Source organism: Trichosurus vulpecula, chromosome 1, assembly GCF_011100635.1.
Source record: "Trichosurus vulpecula isolate mTriVul1 chromosome 1, mTriVul1.pri, whole genome shotgun sequence".
Lineage (NCBI taxonomy): Eukaryota > Metazoa > Chordata > Mammalia > Diprotodontia > Phalangeridae > Trichosurus > Trichosurus vulpecula.
In genome coordinates, this window is record NC_050573.1 from 60,497,806 (window position 1) to 60,515,033 (window position 17,228).

The 17,228-nt window shown below is 51.0% G+C and overlaps 1 protein-coding gene across 1 annotated transcript in view; it reads right to left on the bottom strand.

The window, feature by feature from the left end:
• Positions 1–2,675: 2,675 nt before the first annotated feature.
• EFNA2 (ephrin A2) overlaps positions 2,676–17,228 on the bottom strand; it is a 94,266-nt gene continuing 79,713 nt past the window's right edge. The window contains exons 2-4 of the mRNA XM_036759732.1: positions 14,754–15,046; positions 4,699–4,761; positions 2,676–2,835 (exon numbers count right to left, since the gene is read on the bottom strand). Coding sequence (XP_036615627.1) covers positions 2,714–2,835; positions 4,699–4,761; positions 14,754–15,046 — 478 coding nt within the window. The 3' untranslated portion in view covers positions 2,676–2,713. The remainder of the gene's footprint in view (positions 2,836–4,698; positions 4,762–14,753; positions 15,047–17,228) is intronic.

Here is a 17,228-nt window from a genome sequence, read left to right on the forward strand (position 1 = left end):
ATATATATAAAACACAGATTAAGGAAAGGAAGATAGAAATATGAAATCTGTATAAATGTGTTTACTCCATTAAAATGTCTGAAGGATTTTTTTTTAATTTTTGTCTGTCGGTTTTTCTTAGAAACTGTTATGGGGGAGGGAGGGCACAGATGGAGGAGAAACTCCGACGGACAAAATGAGTTTATTGCAAGTTATAGCTTCTACTCTAAACCCACCCCGAGCCCTCGAAAAAGGAAAAGAGAAAGGGAGAGGGAAGAAAGAGGGAAAAGGAGAGAGGGAGGCAGGGAGAGAGAGACAGACAGAGAGACATAGACACAGAGAGAGAGAGAGAAAAAAAGAGAGAGAGACAGAGACAGAGAGACAGAGACAGAGACAGAGAGACATAGAGAGAGAGAGAGAGAGAGAGAGAGAGAGAGAGAGGGATAGACAGAGACATGGGGGAGAGAGAGAAGAAAGAGACAGAGAAAGGAGAGGAGACAAAGAGAAAAGAGAGAGGAGGGAGAAGAAAAAGGAGAGAGAAGAAAAAGGAGAGAGACAGACAAAGAAAGAGAGAAAGAGAGAGACCTCCACCGAGTTCATTCTCAGCATTGCATTAAAAATAAATCACAGTATATACCTGCGGGCTCTATTTACAGAAATATAACGTCTGCTCCCTTCCTCAGAGACAGATTACTTGAAGCAATAGAAATCGGTAGATTCATTTGCATTTGCAAAAGAAAAAAAAAGGAGAGAAAGAAACAACAGGGTCCTTAATAAAAGGCCTTGCTTCAATGGAGAGCGGAGGAGGGGTTGCTGAACTGTGGCCTGGTGGAGGGACTTGTTAGCTTTTCTCTCTGGGACCTGGGGGAGACTCAAGCCCAGACCAAGGCTAAGAACTGGAAAGGGGGACAGAGACTGGGGTAAGAGATGGGGAGGAGGCTTTGTCTCCTCCAGGGAGGCGAGTGAGGGTTAGTTTTTTGTGTTGTTTTTATTTTCAGAAGGAATCTCCTCTGAAGGTTGGGGATCTGGGTCAGTGCAGCAGATCTGACTGGGGGAGACCGAGGGGAGCTGCCTCACCTTAAAACCAAACAGCCACCACTCCCTCTTTTCTAGGCTCTTGCTTCAGACTCTTGGCTTCCAGGGGGGATAGGAAGCGGGGACCAAGATAACAAGTGGCGCTATCCCTCCTGAAGTCTAGCGAATGTGCATGTCCCCAAGGGCTGTTTCCACCTTTACCCTAGTACTATGTCCTCCCCAAAAAGAAAAAACACACAGTCCTGGGGCCCAGATCTAGGAGATCCCAGATGGTCCATTGGAGCAGCCACGATCTTACTTGCTCAAGGGAGGATAAAGCCAGAGATAGAGGCTAGAAATCAGGAAAACCCCTATGACCCATGGGGAAAGACCATAGTGGGAAGGAGATAGGCCTGGAGCTATTCCAATCAAGTCCAGAGTAGTGGACTCAGGATACATTTATTTGGGTGTTTTGGTGGAGCACTGAGTAGAGAAAGTGATGAATAGGGGCTGGGGAAAGGAAGAAAAGTGGAGAGCAGATCAGGAGTGTGGGACCAGATCCACAGCCAGGGACTGCTGTTTCCTTCTCCAAAGTCTTAATTGGGTCAAGGGGTGTAAGGTGGTCGAATAAATTAAAAACTCGAGTCTCGAATAAAACAATGGAAATACATTAAAAAAAGAAGAAGAAGAATTGAGAGGTATTTCTACCCCTTCCTTCCCCAATCCACAGTCGTGAGCAAGTGGCTGAGGTGGCCAGTGCCTGCCTCTTGTACCCTCTCCATGCCCACATATCCCAAAGAAGTCTTTAATTGGACCCTGTAAAGGCCCTATGGGTCATGGTACTGAGCTCACCCTATTCCTAATAGATGTTCCCCAGCTCCCTGCTCTGCCCCAGACATCCACTCCTGAACTCATGGGCCTACAGCATCTATGACCCCCCAGGGCACGGGTTCCCCAATGATCTCGGGGACGAAAGTCTTCAGTCGGCTCTGTTCAGGCAGCATTGAGTCTGGTGGGAAGACAAGGGCTAGACAGTGAGTTCGGGGCAAGGAGATGGCTGGGAAAGGGAGAGAACCAAAGAGTATGGATCTCCCCACCCCCACCACCCACCCACCCCCACGCCCCGGCTCCCTGCTGTCTCTGGTCCTTCTGAAATGACAGCTTGTCTTGTGGGTGGGTGGGTGAGGCATCGTGGAGGGGACAAAGAGCAGCAGTTTGGGTGACAATGACCATCCTGGTCCAATGGCAGCCTCTTCTATCTCTGTGAAGGTCCCCTGGGCAGGTCAGAGGTCTGAGGGTCAGGGAGGAAGGGATGTCAGCACCAAATCGAAACAAGAAGGACGTTCTCTATTTGGTCTACAAGCAGCTCTCTTTCCCATGCCCCAGGCCTGGGGAGCAGCTGTTACTGCCCTGGAGAGGCAAAACCTTCGAGGATCGGAGGTCACCTTCCTGGGCAGCCATGAACTCAGTCCCTGGCAGACACCATCTGCTTCCTCCTCAGTCCTCTCTGTGTGGTCCCGAAGGTGGAAGTCTGGCTTGGAAGCTTCAGGGCCTTCCTCCCTGTCCTCCCGAAGGAGGGGCAGACAGGGTCTGAGGGGTTCCGAACAGGTGGCAAGGAGTAAAGGGCTGCCCCCATCCCCCTAGGGTTCCCTCCGTCTTCCCTGGCTCCACCTAGAACAGTGCCGATCCCTCGGTGCCTGGTGGCGGGAGGGCTGGGGGGCTAGGAGGTGAAGAGGGTCCAAAAGACGGGGACCACGGAGAGGAAGAGCTGGGGCACCCTGAGGCTGCTGCAAGAGTTATTGCTGGTGAAGATGGGTTCTGGAGACTCGTACAGAGAATCGTCTGTCGGGGGACAAAGGCACAGGTCAGCACTGTTCCTTCCCAAGTCTGGGGGCTGTCCTACCCCGCCATTAACCTCAGGAGCCATCTGGACTCTAGCACCCAGATTCAGACCCTAATCTCGTTCGTGACCATGCCCGGCACCTGACGACCCCTACCCCACTCCAGGCCCTGATGCTGACCCCTAACCCAGAATCTGCCCCAGGTCCTGATAATGACCCCTTACTCCCATCTGGCCTGGCTATAACCTCAACTTAACTCCTAACACAGACCCCTGCCAAAGAGAGGGTAGAGACACAGAAGGAAAAGGGGCTGGGGGACAGAAACAGAGACAGAGACAGACAGAAAGGGATGAAGGGGAGAGAAAGAGAGGAGACAGACAGAAAGAGAGAGAGGAAGGGGAGAGAGAGGAAGGAGAGAGAGAAACAGAGAGATAGAGAGAAAGGGAAAAAAGGAGGAAACAGAAAGACGAGAGAGAGAAAAGGAGGAAAGAAAAACAGAGACGGAGACAGAGAGAAAGGGATAAAGGAGAGAGAAAGAGAGGGGACAGATAGAAAGACAGAGAGGAAGGAGAGAGGGAGGGAGGGGAGACAGAAATAGAGAGACAGAAATGGGAGGGAAAGGGAGGAGACAGAAAGACAGAGAGGAAGGGGAGAGAGAGGTAGGGGAGAGAGAAACAGAGAGATAGAAAGGGGAGAGAAAGGGAGGAAAGAGAAACAGAGAGACAGAAAAGGAGAAAAGAGAGAGAGAAAGAGAGGAGACAGACAGAAAGACAGAGAAGAAGGAGAGAGGGAGGAGAGAGAGAAAGAGAAAGGGAGGAGACAGAGTGGAGGGAGAGAGACAGAAAGAAAGGGAAGAGAAAGGGAGGAGAAAGAAAATGAGGAGAGACAGAGAAGAAAAGGATAGAAAGGGAAAAAGGAGGAACAGAAAGACGAGAGAGAGAGAGAGAGAGAGAGAGAGAGAGAGAGACAGAGACAGAGACAGAGACAGAGACAGAGACAGAGACAGAAAGACAGAGACAGAGAGACAGAAGAGAGAGAGACAGAGACAGAGACAGACAGAGATAGAGAGACAGAGATACAGAGAGAAAGGGAAGAAAAGAGGAGGAGAGAGACAGAAACAGAGACAGAGAGAGAGGGAGGAAGGGGAGAGAAAGAGAGGGGACAGACAGAAAGACAGAGAGGAAGGGGAAAAAGAGGGAGGAGAGAAACAGAAAGGGAAAAAATGGAGGAAACAGAGAAAGACAAGAGAGACAGAGAGAGAGAAAGGGGAGAGATAAAGAAAGAAAGGGAGGAGAGAGACAGAGAAACAGGAGAGAGACAGAGAGGAGAGAGACAGAAAGGGAGGAAAGGGACAGAACAGAGATAGAGAGAAAGGGGAAAGAAAGGGAGGAGACAGAGAAAGAGGTGAGAGACAGAGAGGATAGAGACAGAAAGGGGAGGAGACAGGGAGGGAGGGAGGGGAGAGACAGAGGTACAGAAAGAGAACTAGAGACTGAGTTAGAGAGACAGAGAGAAGAGAGAGACAAAAAGGGAAATGAAAGAAAAACAAAGAGGAAACCTGACAAAAAAGAGAGGGAGAGAGAGACAGAGACAGAAAAAAAAGAGGAGAGAGAGCATCTTCTCATGAGAAAACAGCTCATTTCTCCCTCTGGCTTTCACTGAGTCTCACAGGGTATCAGAGAATAGAAGTGGCCTTCCAGATCAGACCCCTCATTTTACAGAGGCCCAGAGAGAGGAAGGGTTTCGCCTAAGGTCCCTCCCACAGTGAGTCAATGACAGGTTGTGGCCCTGGACCCAGGCCTCCTGGCTCAGCCCTGACCCTCCCCGGCCCAGAGCCCCAGTTCTGCCCAGACACTGGACTTACTCGTTGGCTTCACGTAAACCTTCAGTTTTAAACAGGACCCGTCCACCTTGTTCGTAGTGGCAGCTATGAGAGGGAAAGGGAAGACAAGGCAGTTACAGGCTTAGTGAGGACAGACACCAGGTGTGACCGGGTGGGGGGCACCCCAGGATCAGCCTAGGTCCTTTGTGTGATTGGGATGGTCACACAGGAAGTGCTAGAGTCCCGGTGGGAACATCTGCTAGCGCTCCATTCACTCGGCTATGCCCCACAAAGTCCTGCCTTGGGGCTTTTGCCTATGTTGTTCCCTCTGCCTGGGATGCCAGCTCTGCCCTCTCTCTGATGACTGAAAACATGACCATCCTTGAAAGCCCTACAACAATGCTACCTCCTCCAGGAAGCCTCCTCCGAACCCACTGACTATTTTGTGTTGTTGTAACCTGTGAATAAGCCAAGTCTCTCTATGAGACAGTGATCTCCAGGAGGGTTAACACCTGAACTTATCCAATCTCATCTCTGTCAGCACCAAACTCATAGTAGGTGATTTATAACTTTTTGCTGAATGACTAGAACACCAAAGGATCGTTGACCTAGAGCTGAAGAGGGCACTTCAGAGGCTCTCTAGGTCAACTCCTCAAGTCACCCAGCCGGCCAGAACTAGCAATCCAGGCCCCCTGGCTAGGCTTCTTCCACCACAGACAAGGTCTTGTTCTGTCATTCCAGGCTGGCTTGAAACCATGGACATCCAGGCCAAGGGATCCCCAGCCAGCGCCAGAGAAGGAAGACAAAGCCATCTTGTTCCTCAACCTCTCTGTCCATAAGAGTACGGGCCTCTCAGATGCCACTTCCCATCTGCTTTGGCTTCCCCAGTCCACGAGAGCAGCTGGCCCCACCAAAGGGCCACCTTCTTGGGCCATGGCTCCTCAAGAGGGAGGTTTCAGAGAGGCTGGGACACGACCCTGCTCGTGGCCAACGCTGACCTTTCCCGTTTCATAATCCCAAGAGCAGTGGTCTCCATCCCACTTTGGCCCCAATCATTCCCTCCCACGTAGCCTTATCAGGTAGATACTTGGCATTTCATCTCCTACTGGACAGCTGGCTTGATATAGGGGAAAGGACCCAGGACCTAGGACTCTAGGCCTAGGTCTAAATCCCAGATCAGACATAAATGAGCTGTGTGACCCTCGGCAGGTCTCTCAGGCTCATTTTCCTCATCTATAAAAAAGAAATCCTGATAGCATTTACCTCATGGGGTCAGATGAACTAACATGTGGAAAGCACTTTTAAGTGCTATCTGAATTGCTTAGCTATTAATTATTATCATCCTTCCAACAGGCCTGTGAGGTTAGGAGCACGAGGACAATCCCCCCATTTTACAGACGAGGAAACTCAAAGGCGCTCAAGCCACTTCCCCCAAACCAGAGACGCTTTAGCAAGGGACGGCTCCTGTCACCTGCAGCCCCTCCTCAGGCAGACCCGCAGGCCCAGCTGGACTCCTGCTGCCCCGCAGAGCATGTCAGGCCGTTTATTGAAGGAAGCAGCGGAGGCCTCAGCCTGTTTTGGGGACCCTGCTGGTGCAGCTGAGCTGGAAAAATAAATAATCAAACAGCCGCATCCCCTCTTCCATCAGGAGAGGGGCAGCTTCACCACTACCTCTAACACTCAGCCATTTATCATCATTAAGAGATTCTGATACCTCCCCAACCACTCACTCGGGGCTTCTGGAGGGGACCAAAGGTCAGGAGGCCGGCAACCTTGCTCCCAGCACTTCAGGATCAATCCCACCTATAGCCACAGGCAGCAGTGGGGGGCTTGGGGGACGCTGCTGACAGTGATACAGTTGTCATTCAATCATTTTCTAATTGTGTCCGACTCTTCCTGACCCCATTTGGGGTTTTCTTGGCAAAGATACTGGAGCTGTTTGCCTTTTCTTGGCAAAGATACTGGAGCTGTTTGCCATTTCCTTCTCCAATTCATTTGACAGATGAGGAAACTGAGTCAAACAGAGTTAAGTGACTTGCCCAGGGTCACACAGCTAGTGTCTAAGGCCAGATTGAATTCATCTTCCTGACTCCAGGTCCAGTGTTCTCTCCTAAGCCACTGCACCACCCTGCTGCCCTGGGAGAAGCTTGATAAATGTTTGTTGACCACATAATGGAGAGTGGCTGAAATTGAAGTTGGGAGAGACTTGAGTTTGAATCCTTATACCCTTACTTGCTGTGTGATCTGAGACAAGTCATTTAACTACTTTAAGCATTGGGTTATTTATCTGTGAAATGGGGATAATCATACTTTTGAAATATCACTTTCTCACAGGACTTGTGGTACAGGAACCGCTACGTAGACATTTAGAGCAGTGATTTTCGAAGTGTGGTCTAGGGTGCCCTGGGGGTCTTGGGACCCTTTTGGGAGTCCCTGAGGTCAAAACCATGTCCTTAAAAATAAGAAGACACTTTAATTTCTAATAAAATAAATACCAATAGATAGAACACAGAGAAACAAAAGCTCTTTGCAGAAATCTTCAGTAATTTTTAAGCACGTAAAGGGGTCCTGAGGCCAAAAGGTTTGAGAGCCGCCTCGTGATAGAAATTATAGAAATCACAAGCATTGAACTGGATGGGCCTTTAGAGATCGGTGATTCTGATGTGTTCATTTTACACATGAGGAAACTGAGGCCCAAAGTTTCAGGACGCCTAAGTTAGAAAATGCCAACCAGACAGATGAGGCCTTCCCTCCCTGGGGATTTCCCAGGCTCATCACCAGCCGGTGAAGTGCCGGGAGCCGGGAGCTTCAGGTCGGCTGGGGTGGGAAGTGAGTTCTCGGAGCCCGATGAGTTGTTAATTTCAAGCTCCGTTAGCAGCGTTGGTGGGAAGCCCGGCAGGAGCCCCAAAGATGACATTTTGCGTCTCCCACAGACGCTCATCTCCACCCCCGGTGCAGGAGAGTCGGGACATCAGAACACATCTCGGAGCGCAAATGCCAACGGCATCCAACTGCCCTTTGATGAAGCGCCCACAAGCCGAGCCAGCCAGCCAGCAGCAGATCTACTGCCCAGAGGGACCTTCAGGACATCCTAACCGTTTGAACAAATGGGGATACCAAGGCTCAGATCAGAGACATGAGTTACCCAAGGTCAGAGCTGTGAATTGAATCCAGGTGGCTCAACTCCAGACTCATAGATTTAGAGTTGACAGGGGCCTTGGAGACTGCTGGGTCCCAAACCCCTCATTTACAGATGAGGAAACCGAGGCTGAAAGAAGTTTCTCATTGCCCAGGGTCACACAGCTGGTATGTGTCTCAGGCAGGATTTGAACCCAGATGTACTGAGTTGTTTCTCCTCTCCTGGCTTTCGGCTGAGCTGAATGACTGCTGGATCAGGAATCAAACGACCAGCCTTCAATTCTTCCCTCTGACCTGACCTTGCTAAGTGACCTTGAATCTCACCAGCCTCAGCCTCAAGCAAGGGGCTCGAACAAGATGGCCACTTGGGTCCCTTCCAGCCCCAAACCTACAATGGCCTCTGTGACTCTGTCTGGGAGGAATTGTAAATCATAAAACACTTCTCTGGGCATGTGGGGCCCATGATCATCCTCCCCCCTCCTCTTCCTCCACTTTCAAACCTCCATTTTCAGCCTATTTCATCTGGTGTCTTAATCTCTATTAAATTTCCACTTCTCAGGAGGGGTCGGAAAATGTCACTTTTGTAAAAAGAAACTGGTGTCCGAGACTCCCTCCCGACTGCAGCATGTTTTTAATTATTGCTCTTTCCCACCCCCTTAGACTGTGGCCCCAGTATCATCAAGCCTGGATTGATGGCATGGGGGTAAGTTGGACATCACAAGAAGTGTGAAAATGTCAGCCAGACATACCCAGGAGTGGCCGGGCAGGCCGAGCTTGGGCCTCAGCTACTTAGGATTCAGGGCACACTTGCCACTCAAAATTCCGCCCCTTTGAGGAATCCGACTTTAGTGGGAAGAATAAAAAGGGCGTTTACCTCCTTCCCTGGCTTGGAAATTGGAATTCTCTTCCCCCTGCAGGCTCTGCCTGGCATCTGCTGCTGCCTCGACTTCTGGGTCAAGGTGAAGAGCGGGGATACAGATGGGGGGCGAGGGGAGCTTACTTGGGGCTGAAGGCCCTTTGGGGGCCCTGGAAGGGTGCCCTTGTCCAATATTGCCTCTCTCCAATGGCACCTGACATCGACTGTCTTTAGTTCTGGAAGGTTGGGGTGTCCTCATCTGACATTGACCCTATTTAGTCCTGGAAGGTTGGGGTGCCCCTCTCTAGCCCTGGAAGATTAGGGTACCCTCACCTGAAATTGACCCTCCTTAGTCCTGGAAGGTTGGGGTGCCCTCACCTGGCACTGCCTCTCTCCAGCTCTGGAAAGTTGGGGTGCCCTCAACCAACAATGACCCTCTCCAGCACCGGAAGATTAGGGTACCCTCACCTGATATTGACCTTTTTTAGTGCTGGAAGGGTAGGGTGCCCTCACCCCACACTCTCCCTCTCAAGCCCTGGAAGGAACCTGGTCAGTGATACAGGGGTTGGTGGAGAAGCTCAAACCTCTGCTAGGGGCTAGTGGTTAGAAGGAAATCTACCCAGGGGCTTCCTGTTTCAGAGAGAGCTGCCCCTGGACTGAGAGAATGCCAAGATCTAGCTCAGTCTTCTTATCCAAAGCAGGAATTCCTCCTGACAACTTCTTCGGAGAGACAGGTTTCTGCTTGAGTGCTTCCAGTGATGAAGAACTCACTACCTACTCAGTAGCCCATTCCCTTGTTGGGCAAGTCTGATTAGTAGAAAGAAGAGAGTCACAGAACCTCAGAGTTCTGGGGGCATCTACTCTAACCCCTACTGGGGCAAGAATCCCCTTGAAGAGAAGCCAGTCAGTCTCTTCTCAAAGACCATCAGTGATGGAGACCTCCCACCTAACCTTTCTCTCCCCAACCCCAGCAATGCTCCTGGCTCTGCTCTGGAGCCAAGCAGACCACACAACAGCCTTTCAGATACCTGAAGGTAAGAATCCTCTCTTCCCAACATCTTCTGTTCTCTATCCCAGACCTCTCCCTTTCCATCACTGATCCTCACAGAGGCATGGCCCCCAGGCCCCTCACCATCCTCAGACAAGCTTCAACTTGTCAATATCCATCTTAAACTGTAATCCTGGACCCCCACACCACACTCCCAGAGAGGTCTGTCCAGGGTAGATGACATCAGGGACAACAAGATGGCGGTCATCACCTCCCTCCTTCTGGACCCAACGCCCCTCTCTCCATGCAGTCCTTTTTCTATATTTTTTCTACTGCTTCTTCTACCCTTGGAGAGCTGTAACTGTTAGAATGTTAGAATGGCCTGTCTCCCCTTACCCAAACAAATTCAGTCACAGAATCTGAGAGCTGGAGGAATCTCAGGGGTCAATTAACTGAAAGGAATGGCCACCATGACACAGCAGACAAGTGGTTACTTCAGCTCAGTCTGGAGACCTCCAAGGAGGGCGGAGGGAGCCCACTACAAATTAGGTCAGGTCTAATTGTTAGGGACTTCCCTCGCTCCCTCCTTCCCTCTCCTTCCTTCCTTCCTCCTTCCCTCACTCCCTCCTTCCTTCTCCTTCCTTCCCTCCTTCCATCTTCCTTCCTTCCATTTTCCTTCCTTCCTACCTTCCTTCCTTCTTCCCTTCCTCCTTCCTCTTCCTTCCTTCCTCCCTCCCATCTTCCTTCCTTACTTCCATCCTTCCTTTCTTCTTTCCTTCCTTCTGCCCTCCCATCTTTCTTCCATCCTTCCTTTCTTCTTTCCTTGTCTCCCTCCTTCCCTCTCCCTTCCTTCTTTTTATCTTTCTTCCTTCCAACTTTCTTTCCTTCTTCCTTCCCTCCTTCCCTCTTCCTTCCAACCTTCTTCCCTCCCTCCTTCCCTCTTCCTTCCAACCTTCTTCCCTCCCTCCTTCCCTCTTCCTTCATTCCTTCTTCCCTCCCTCTCCCTTTCTTCCTTCTATCTTCTTTCCAACCTTCTTTTCTTCTTCCTTCCCTCCCTTTCTCCTTCCTTCTTCCTTCCTTCATTCCTTCTTCCTTCCCTTCCTCCTTCCCTCTCCCTTCCTCCCTCCCATCTTCCTTCCTTCCAGCCTTCATTCCTTCTTCCTTCCCTCCCTTTCTCTTTCCCTCTTCCTTCATTCCTTCTTTCCTCCCTCTCCCTTTCTTCCTTCTATCTTCTTTCCAACCTTCTTTCCTCCTTCCCTCCCTCCCTCCTTCCCTCTTTCTTCCTTCCAACCTTCCTTCCTTCTTCCCTCCAACCTTCCTTCCTTCCTTCTTCCCTCCCTCCCTCCTTCCCTCTTTCTTCCTTCCTTTCTTTTATCTTTCCCTCTTCCTTCCTTCATTCCTTCTTCCTTCCCTCCCTCCTTCCCTCTCCTTTCCTCCCTCCCATCTTCCTTTCTTCCAACCTTCTTTCCTTCTTCCTTCCCTCCTTCCCTCTTGCTTCCTTTTCTTCTTCCTTCTTCCCTTTCTTTTCTTGACAGCTTCTACTCATTGCTCCTAGTTCTTCCCTCTGAGGCCTGAAAGAACAAACCTGATTTCCCAATTCGAGGCACTTTTGCCAGTGCAGTAGTTAAAAATGCTGTGCCTAGAGTTAAGAAGACCTGAGTTCAGATCCTGCCTCACACAGGTCACAACCATGTGACTCTGGGCAAGTCACTCCACTGCTGTCTGCCTCAATTTGCTCATCGTAGCACCTACCTCCCAGGGTTGTTGTAAGGCTCAAATGAGATAATATTTGCAAGGTCCTTAGCACAGTGCACTCAATAAATGCTTGTTTCCTTCCCTCTCTACATGAACCTTTCTGCTACTTGGGGCACCTGCAATCCATATGCTCCAGGCCATACATCCCGAGTTCCTTCACCTGATCTTGGCAGGATGCGATCTCCAGTCCTCTCTCTCCTGTTTGTACCTTAGCTTCCCAATAGCAACGTGATTTTTTTTTCTAAAAAGAAAAAACAAAAGGAAGCCCCGTCTCCATTTCCTTCTAAGTTCACAGAACCCGAGTCCACAATGAGGGAGAGGACAGCTCTGTGGTCCCCTGCTTCGATCGGTCAGACAACAACAAACACTCTGATGAAGGGAGGGGGCTTGGGGAGAGAGGCCAGGGTGGCGGGGGGACTGGAGGCCACACCACAGGAGGGTCAGTAAAGGAACTGAGGAGGAAGGAAAGCGTTAGTGGGGGGAGCCTGACCACTGCCTTCACAGACTAGTCACGTGGAAGGGGGACTGCATTTGTTCCGCTGGGCCCCAGAGAACAGAGCAAAGAATAAATGGGGGAAAGATGCAGGGGAAAAAAATGGCTTTTGGCTCAATAGAAGTTAAATCATCTAAATAAGGAGATGTTTTGCACGATGGAATGAGTTGTCTTGAGAGGTAGTGAGCTACCAATCACTGAAATTCATGGAATTACGGCAATTATAGCTCAAGAGCTAGGAGGGCCCAGAGAAGCCAGCTTAGTCCAACCCTTTCATTTGACAGCGGAGGAAACTGAGATCCAGGAGGCTTAAATAACTTGGCCGTGGTCACACAGGGTAGTGCCAGAGGTGAGATTCGCACCCAGGCCTTCGGTGCTCTTTCTACTGTTACTAGAGATCATTTCTACTGTTTCTAGGGTCATCTGGTCTAATCCCTTCATTTTTATAGAAGGGGCAACTCAGGCCCAAAGAGGGTGGGGGCTTGTCCTCTGACTCTGGGACTTCTAACACTACCTGACAGTTATCTCTTGGAGGAGGGGATGGGTTCTTCACCTGGGGTGGGGAGGGGTGGAAAGGGAGCTGATGGACCTAAAGATGCCTTCAGGGGTCTTCCTGCTTGGCTAGTCTATGATTCTTGGATGCCATGAGGCACTCAGCACACTGACTAGCACACAGTAGGTGCTTAATAAGCACATATTGACTGACTGATCCAAAAGTCAAAGACGGTCACATCTTGGTCTTAACCTAGAATTCCTCTGCCAGCTCTTCTCCACACCCTGGCAGCAGGGAGTGACCCAGCGGTCTTGACATGCCCCCAGAGTAATCTGTCTATCTGCTTCTACCATCTCTATTCCCCCTGGCAGGAAGAGGGCTGGATTTGGGGTCAAATCCTCCCTCTGCTTTGTGTGACCTTGGGCATGACACTGACCTCTCTAGGACTCAGTTTCCCTATTTGTACAACAAAGGATTTAGTTCCCTGTGGTTCATTCCAGTTCTGAAAGCTCAGCTCTTCCAGTCCCCTCTCCACTCCCCAGCAGCAAGGCTGTGCACCCCTCCTGCTTGGCAGGAATAGCTCTGGGTATACAGACCATGCCCTCGGGAGACTTGGAGATCCCCACCCTCCCGGGGCTCCCGCAGTTTCAAATTAAACTTTATTGGGAGCGATTTTCCTGCTTCCATTTTATTTTATTTTATTTTAATTCAGGGAAGAAAAAAAGGTGTTTAAATTAAGTTCCCTTAATATCAGAAAAATTACATTTTTCATTCCAAGACAGGAGTTTCATAAAGATAATTATTGTAATTATTCGTCTTATCTCTCGTGACGAATATTATTTTTATTACAAGCTTTTATCTTTATCTCCCCGGTGAAAGGTAGGGGGAAGGGAAGAGCCATAAAAGGGGGTAGGGAGCTTTAGGGAAAGGGAGTCCCTACAGTGCCCCCCCTCAGGCCTTCAGTGGGAGAGCATCAGTGTAGGGAGGGCAGAGAGGGGCAAAGTTCACTGTGCCAAGGCCTCCCAAGGTGACAGAGGCCAAGTGCCGTATTTTCTATACATCTATGTTCATACACATGGGCTAGCATGTTATCTGGCCTGCCAACTACATTCGTGTAGCAATTTGACCATATATGACACAGGGTGGGGGAATGTGGGTGGAGTTTTAGGGAGCTTAGGTCCCTGGAGTACCCTAGCCAAGGGTCTTCAGGGCCACAGGCAAGCTTCCCAAGGTGACATCTGGGTCAAGGGTCACATTTTGCCCACGTACATATGGATGTATAAGAAGGCTAACACATGCCTCCACACACCAAAGATATATGTATGTGTGTGTGTGTGTGTGTGTGTGTGTGTGTGTGTGTGTGTGTCTAAGGCTATGCAGGGTTAACAGTGATCCAAGCCTGAAAAGTCTGTGTCTGTGCAGGGACCAAGCCCTGCCTGTGACATTCTCTGTTCCCAGGGCCCCCCTCACTCTCATGTCCTATATTCTGTGGTTTCTCCCAGCTCTGACATTATAGGAAATACAGCACATCTCCCCAAACTGGCTTTTAGGATGAGCCAGGAAAAAAACCAGATTGAATCAGCAACAGGGAATCTTCCGTACCCACCCTGAACCCTGCCCTGTACAATCAGGATGACAGTCAGTCAATCCATAAACCACCTACTATGTGCCAAGAGCTGAAGAGACAAAAGACAACCCCTCCCCTGACTCAAGGAGCTAATGGGCCGCACCCTATTAACCCCAAAGCTGAGTGTTGGAAGAGTTATTCCTCGTTTGGGGTTCTGTGTCTTCTATTAAGAAGCATCACATCCCCCAGCCCCAGCAAACAAACACCAAATATTTTCCCTACTATGTTTCTAGATTATTCATGGCCTGGTTACCTCACGCCTTTCAGTTCTGGCTAAAAGAGCCTTTCGAAGTATATAAAAGCAAAGGATTTTAAATACCAAACAGAAAAGAGTGTTGGAGACAGAGCTGGGTTAGAAACCCATCTCAGGCACTTCTGAGTGGTGTGTTCCTGAGCATGTCAGTTAACCCCACTGGCCTCAGCTTCCTTATCTGTAAACTGGACGTAATAATGCTTGTTGTGCCTACTTCAAGGGGTGGTTTTGAGTCTCAAATGAGACGGTATAAATAAAGTGTTTGTAACTTTGAGTGGGCTACTATGCTTCTGCGGGCCTCAGTTTCCTCGTCTGTAAAATGGACATGATAATGCTCACAGCAGCTATGACAGCTATCTGTCACACGAGGGAGGATGCACCAGGTGGCACCGAAGGTTCCTCCGGGATCTAGGTCTACAAGCCCATGAAGGCGACTCATCCCATTCCTGCTTCCCTGCCCTCCCAGCCTCCCCCGAAGGGACCCCCACACTCACAGATGTAATAGTAGTCGTGTCCCGGCCGGAACTCGAAGCCCAGGGAGAAGGGCGTGAAGAGCTGGAACTTCTCCGAGAACTTGAGGGGCCCGTTGGGAGCCATGGGCCGGTTACACTCCCAGCGCTTGAAGCCCTTCTGCCGATCACAGGAAGCGTGGCCTTCGTCGTTGACCATGTACAGGACGTACTGCTCCATGTGCGCGGCCGGGGGGAACGGCTTCTCGTAATGGGGGCAGTAGATGTCCAGGTAGTCGTTGATACTAACTTCTACCGTGTAATCGCCATGGTGAAACCTGGCGGGAGAGAGGAGGCGGCGACGGTCAGGGGCACGGCCCCCCGTCTCCTGGCAGCCCGGGGCTCCCCGCGCCTACGGAAACCCGGCCGAAGCCCCGCGGGATCCCTCGTCCGGAGGAGAGCGGCCAGGGTAAGGAGCAGACTGGGGACCTTGCCCCATAAAGCGATGGCGAGTGCAAACAATGAAGATAATAATACTTTACTGCTCAGTCTTTCCAGGCATGACCCCATTGGGGGTTTTCTTGGCAGAGATACTGGAGGGGCTTGCCGTTTCCTTCTCCAGCTCATTTTACAGATGAGGAAGCTGAGGCAAACAGGGTGAAGTGACTTGAACAGGGTCACATAGCTAGTAAGTGTCTGAGGTAGGATTTGAACTCGGGTCTACTTGACTCCAAGCCCAGGGCTCTCTCCACCTGTGACACCCGACTGTCTGGCTGAGTAAAGCCAGCGCCTGCACTTTCAGCCTGGGGGACGCAGAGAGACCCAGCCGGGCACCATGCTAGGTCCTGGGGACACAAGGACAGAGATGAAAGTCCTGCCCTCGGGGACCTTCCATTCGGAACCACATGTGTACAGCTAACGAACAAGAGGAGCGAGAGAGAAGTAAATGGAGAGATCTAGGCCAGCTTCATGGAGGAGGCAGCTCCCGGGCTGAGTCTTGAAAGAAGAGGATTTCCAGAGACAGAGAAGAGGGGGGAGGGCATCCCAAGGCACTCCAAGGCAGAAAGCCTGAAAGGGAGCACCTAAGGCTGCAAAGAGAGGTGCAAGCTGGGTCATGGAGGGCCTTGAATGCCAGGCTCAATAGTCTGTATTTGAATCCCAGAGGCAACCGGGAGCCATTGAAGAATTCTGAGCAGGGCAGGGAGAGTACCTCACTTTGGTACCTCTGTGGAGGATGGCCTGGAAAGGGCAGAAAGACAGCCCAGGTGGGACGAGAAGAGGGCCCGAAGGAGGGCCACAGCTGCCCGGGGCCGAATCCTGTCCACTCTACCTCAAGAGCTCTCCCATATAACCCCCGTTCTCTCCCCGCAAGGCCGCCGCCACACTTTAGGTCCTGACCACCTGCCCCCTGGATTGGAGCGGCAGCCCCCATTTGGTCTGACTTAAGTGTCTCCCCCTCTCTGATCCATCAGGATCGGGTCTCAGGGACTGGGCTGGGAACAAATGTCTCATCCCTGTAAAAACTGGCGAGCTACAATCCTGGGGCCAGATGTTTGGGGGAAGTGAGAGGAGGGAGACCTTGGACCAGATGTTTGGGGATGCTTGGACCAAATGGTAAAGGAGCCCCAGATGTTCAGGGGCTCTTGAGCCAAATGATTGGGCCCCCTCTGTCCAGATGTTTGAGGCACCATGAAGCCAGATGCGCGGTCCTCTTTGACCATTTGTTAATCAAACATGTCTTCTACTCTCAGCCCCTGGGGTGGGGTGGGGTGGGGAAGAGAAGAGAGAGAGAAAGTCCTCAATGCCAGAGAGGGAGGAGGTTGCCTCGCCTCGGTGGAATAAATCCGGTAGACCAGGATTCAGAGCCGTCTGACCGGATTGAGTTCCTGACCTAGACAGGGACAGGGGATGATACTGGGTGGGGGAAAGGTGACAGGGGAAAGCCTGGGGGGACGTGTGGCTTCTTATGACAAACCCTGAAGTTGGAATCTAAAGATGTGGGTTCAGGTTTCAGCTCCGTCACTTACTGTGTGACCCCGGATGAGGGATCCACTCTCTGAGTCCCTTTCCTCCCTCCTTGGAGATGATAATACTGAGACCACCCTCCTGACAGGGTGAAGCTAAAGGCTTGGGAGCTTTCTGAAAAGGGAATCCAAGGCCTGGTCAGGGGGGATCCCAGGCAGCTACTGCCTTGCTGGTCTCCCTGGCAAGGTTTGGTGCAGATGTGGCTAGTGACAGCTTGTGCACAGACCGCCTCCCAGCTGTCTGACTGTGTGTGGTCAAGACGCTGGGGGTGGCCCCACCTGCCCCAGAGAGCAACCGCAAGGAAGGTTGAGAGCCAAGACAATGGGCGCCACCAGGCTGCTGATGCTTAGGCTGGGCCCAGTACCTGAGAGTCCAGACTCCTGCTGGGGCACAGCTGAAGGCGGGGATCTCCTAGGCCTACCCTGCCCAAAAGTATCCTGGAAAAAACTGAAAGGAGCCTATCTGGTCAGGAAATCATGATACCAATGCTGAGAA